The following is a 1,290-nucleotide window of genomic DNA, read 5'->3' as shown; positions in this document are numbered from 1 at the left end:
CGCAGCCTTCGGGCTGCGCAGCCTCAGGACTGTGGTGTCTCCCGGTCAGGACAGTTCAGAGGAGGTAGCAGTGGCCTCGGGCTGCTAGCATCCGGTAGCCCCTCAGGTCTGGTCCAGCACTTTACTCCTTTCCTCCTCAGTCCCCCTCTCCGCCACCCTCCCCCTCCATCAAGGCCTCCCTCCACCCCCCCAGCCGGCCCTCAGCCCACTCATCTTTCTTGGTAGGTCGAGGAGCGGTCTGTCACTGCTCATCCCACCCTGTGGCCACTGCTGTGGTCTTCTACCGGTCGCCAGGCCCAGTGCCAAGGATTGGCTACGTGTCGCAGACGATGGCCCTAAAGCGCATCCACAAGGAGCTCCTCGACCTGTCCCGGGATCCCCCAGACCAGTGCTCCGCTGGGCCAGTGGGAGACGATATGTTCCACTGGCAAGCAACCATAATGGGGCCCAATGACAGCCCCTACCAAGGAGGAGTCTTCTTCCTAACAATCCACTTTCCTTCCGATTACCCTTTCAAACCACCCAAGATCGCATTCACCACCCAAATTTACCATCCAAACATTAACAGAAATGGAAACATCTGCCTGGACATCCTTAAGTCTGAGTGGTCACCAGCCCTGACAATTTCCAAAGTGTTGTTATCCATTTGCTCCATGTTGTGTGACCCCAACCCAGATGATCCTTTGGTTCCTGAAATTGCTAAGATCTACACAAACGATAGGAGGAAGTATGATAGAATTGCTCGTGAATGGACTGAGAAATACGCCATGTAGTGTAAAAATAAATAACCCCAGTGCCTTAATAGAAACTGCAGTTCAATTTGCTGTCTTTTGTCTCTTTCTGTGAAGTAAGGTCTACTCATCCTTCTGGGTACATGTGGTACACCTTCTATATTAGAGTGTGTGGAGGGGTTGGAGGGAGTCTAAGGGTGGGAGTCTAAGGATGAGGGTGGAGACTGGGTAACGGATGGGGGTGAGCTTGGGGGTTTGGGTGAGTGTGAGACCAGTTTTAACTAAAGTCTATATTGATTTAGCAATGGGAAAGCAAGAACAAGGGGGTGATGGCTTTAGGATAAAGAGAACAATTCTACCAACCAGAGGGATAATTTTAATGTGAAATCTTTTAGAACTGACAATAGAGAGGTAAAACTTGGTAAAGATCACAAAGCTAGTTAGTTATCCATTTTATTCTGGAAAAAAAAAAAAAAAACTGTCTTCAGGTGTTTTGTTTTTGACCAAGGTTAGTATTAACCTATATCCTTGTAACTGAGCAAGGTGTCTTCCTGGGACA

General features: G+C 49.1%; 1 protein-coding gene across 1 annotated transcript; it reads left to right on the top strand.

Annotated features, from left to right (window-relative positions):
- The first annotated feature begins 329 nt into the window (after window positions 1-329).
- LOC125118649 (ubiquitin-conjugating enzyme E2 D2-like) lies at window positions 330-773 on the top strand. Its single transcript, XM_047765383.1, has one exon. The coding sequence runs from the start codon at window positions 330-332 to the stop codon at window positions 771-773; it is 444 nt and encodes a 147-aa protein (XP_047621339.1).
- The last annotated feature ends 517 nt before the right edge of the window (window positions 774-1,290 follow it).

This window comes from Phacochoerus africanus, chromosome X (assembly GCF_016906955.1).
Source record: "Phacochoerus africanus isolate WHEZ1 chromosome X, ROS_Pafr_v1, whole genome shotgun sequence".
NCBI lineage: Eukaryota > Metazoa > Chordata > Mammalia > Artiodactyla > Suidae > Phacochoerus > Phacochoerus africanus.
Note: the sequence above shows the minus strand (reverse complement) of the source record. Positions and strands in the feature narration are given on the sequence as shown.

What these genes read in the sequence shown, in the direction of transcription:
- LOC125118649 (XM_047765383.1), top strand. Translation starts at nt 330, where the DNA reads ATGGCCCTAAAGCGCATCCACAAGGAGCTCCTCGACCTGTCCCGGGAT.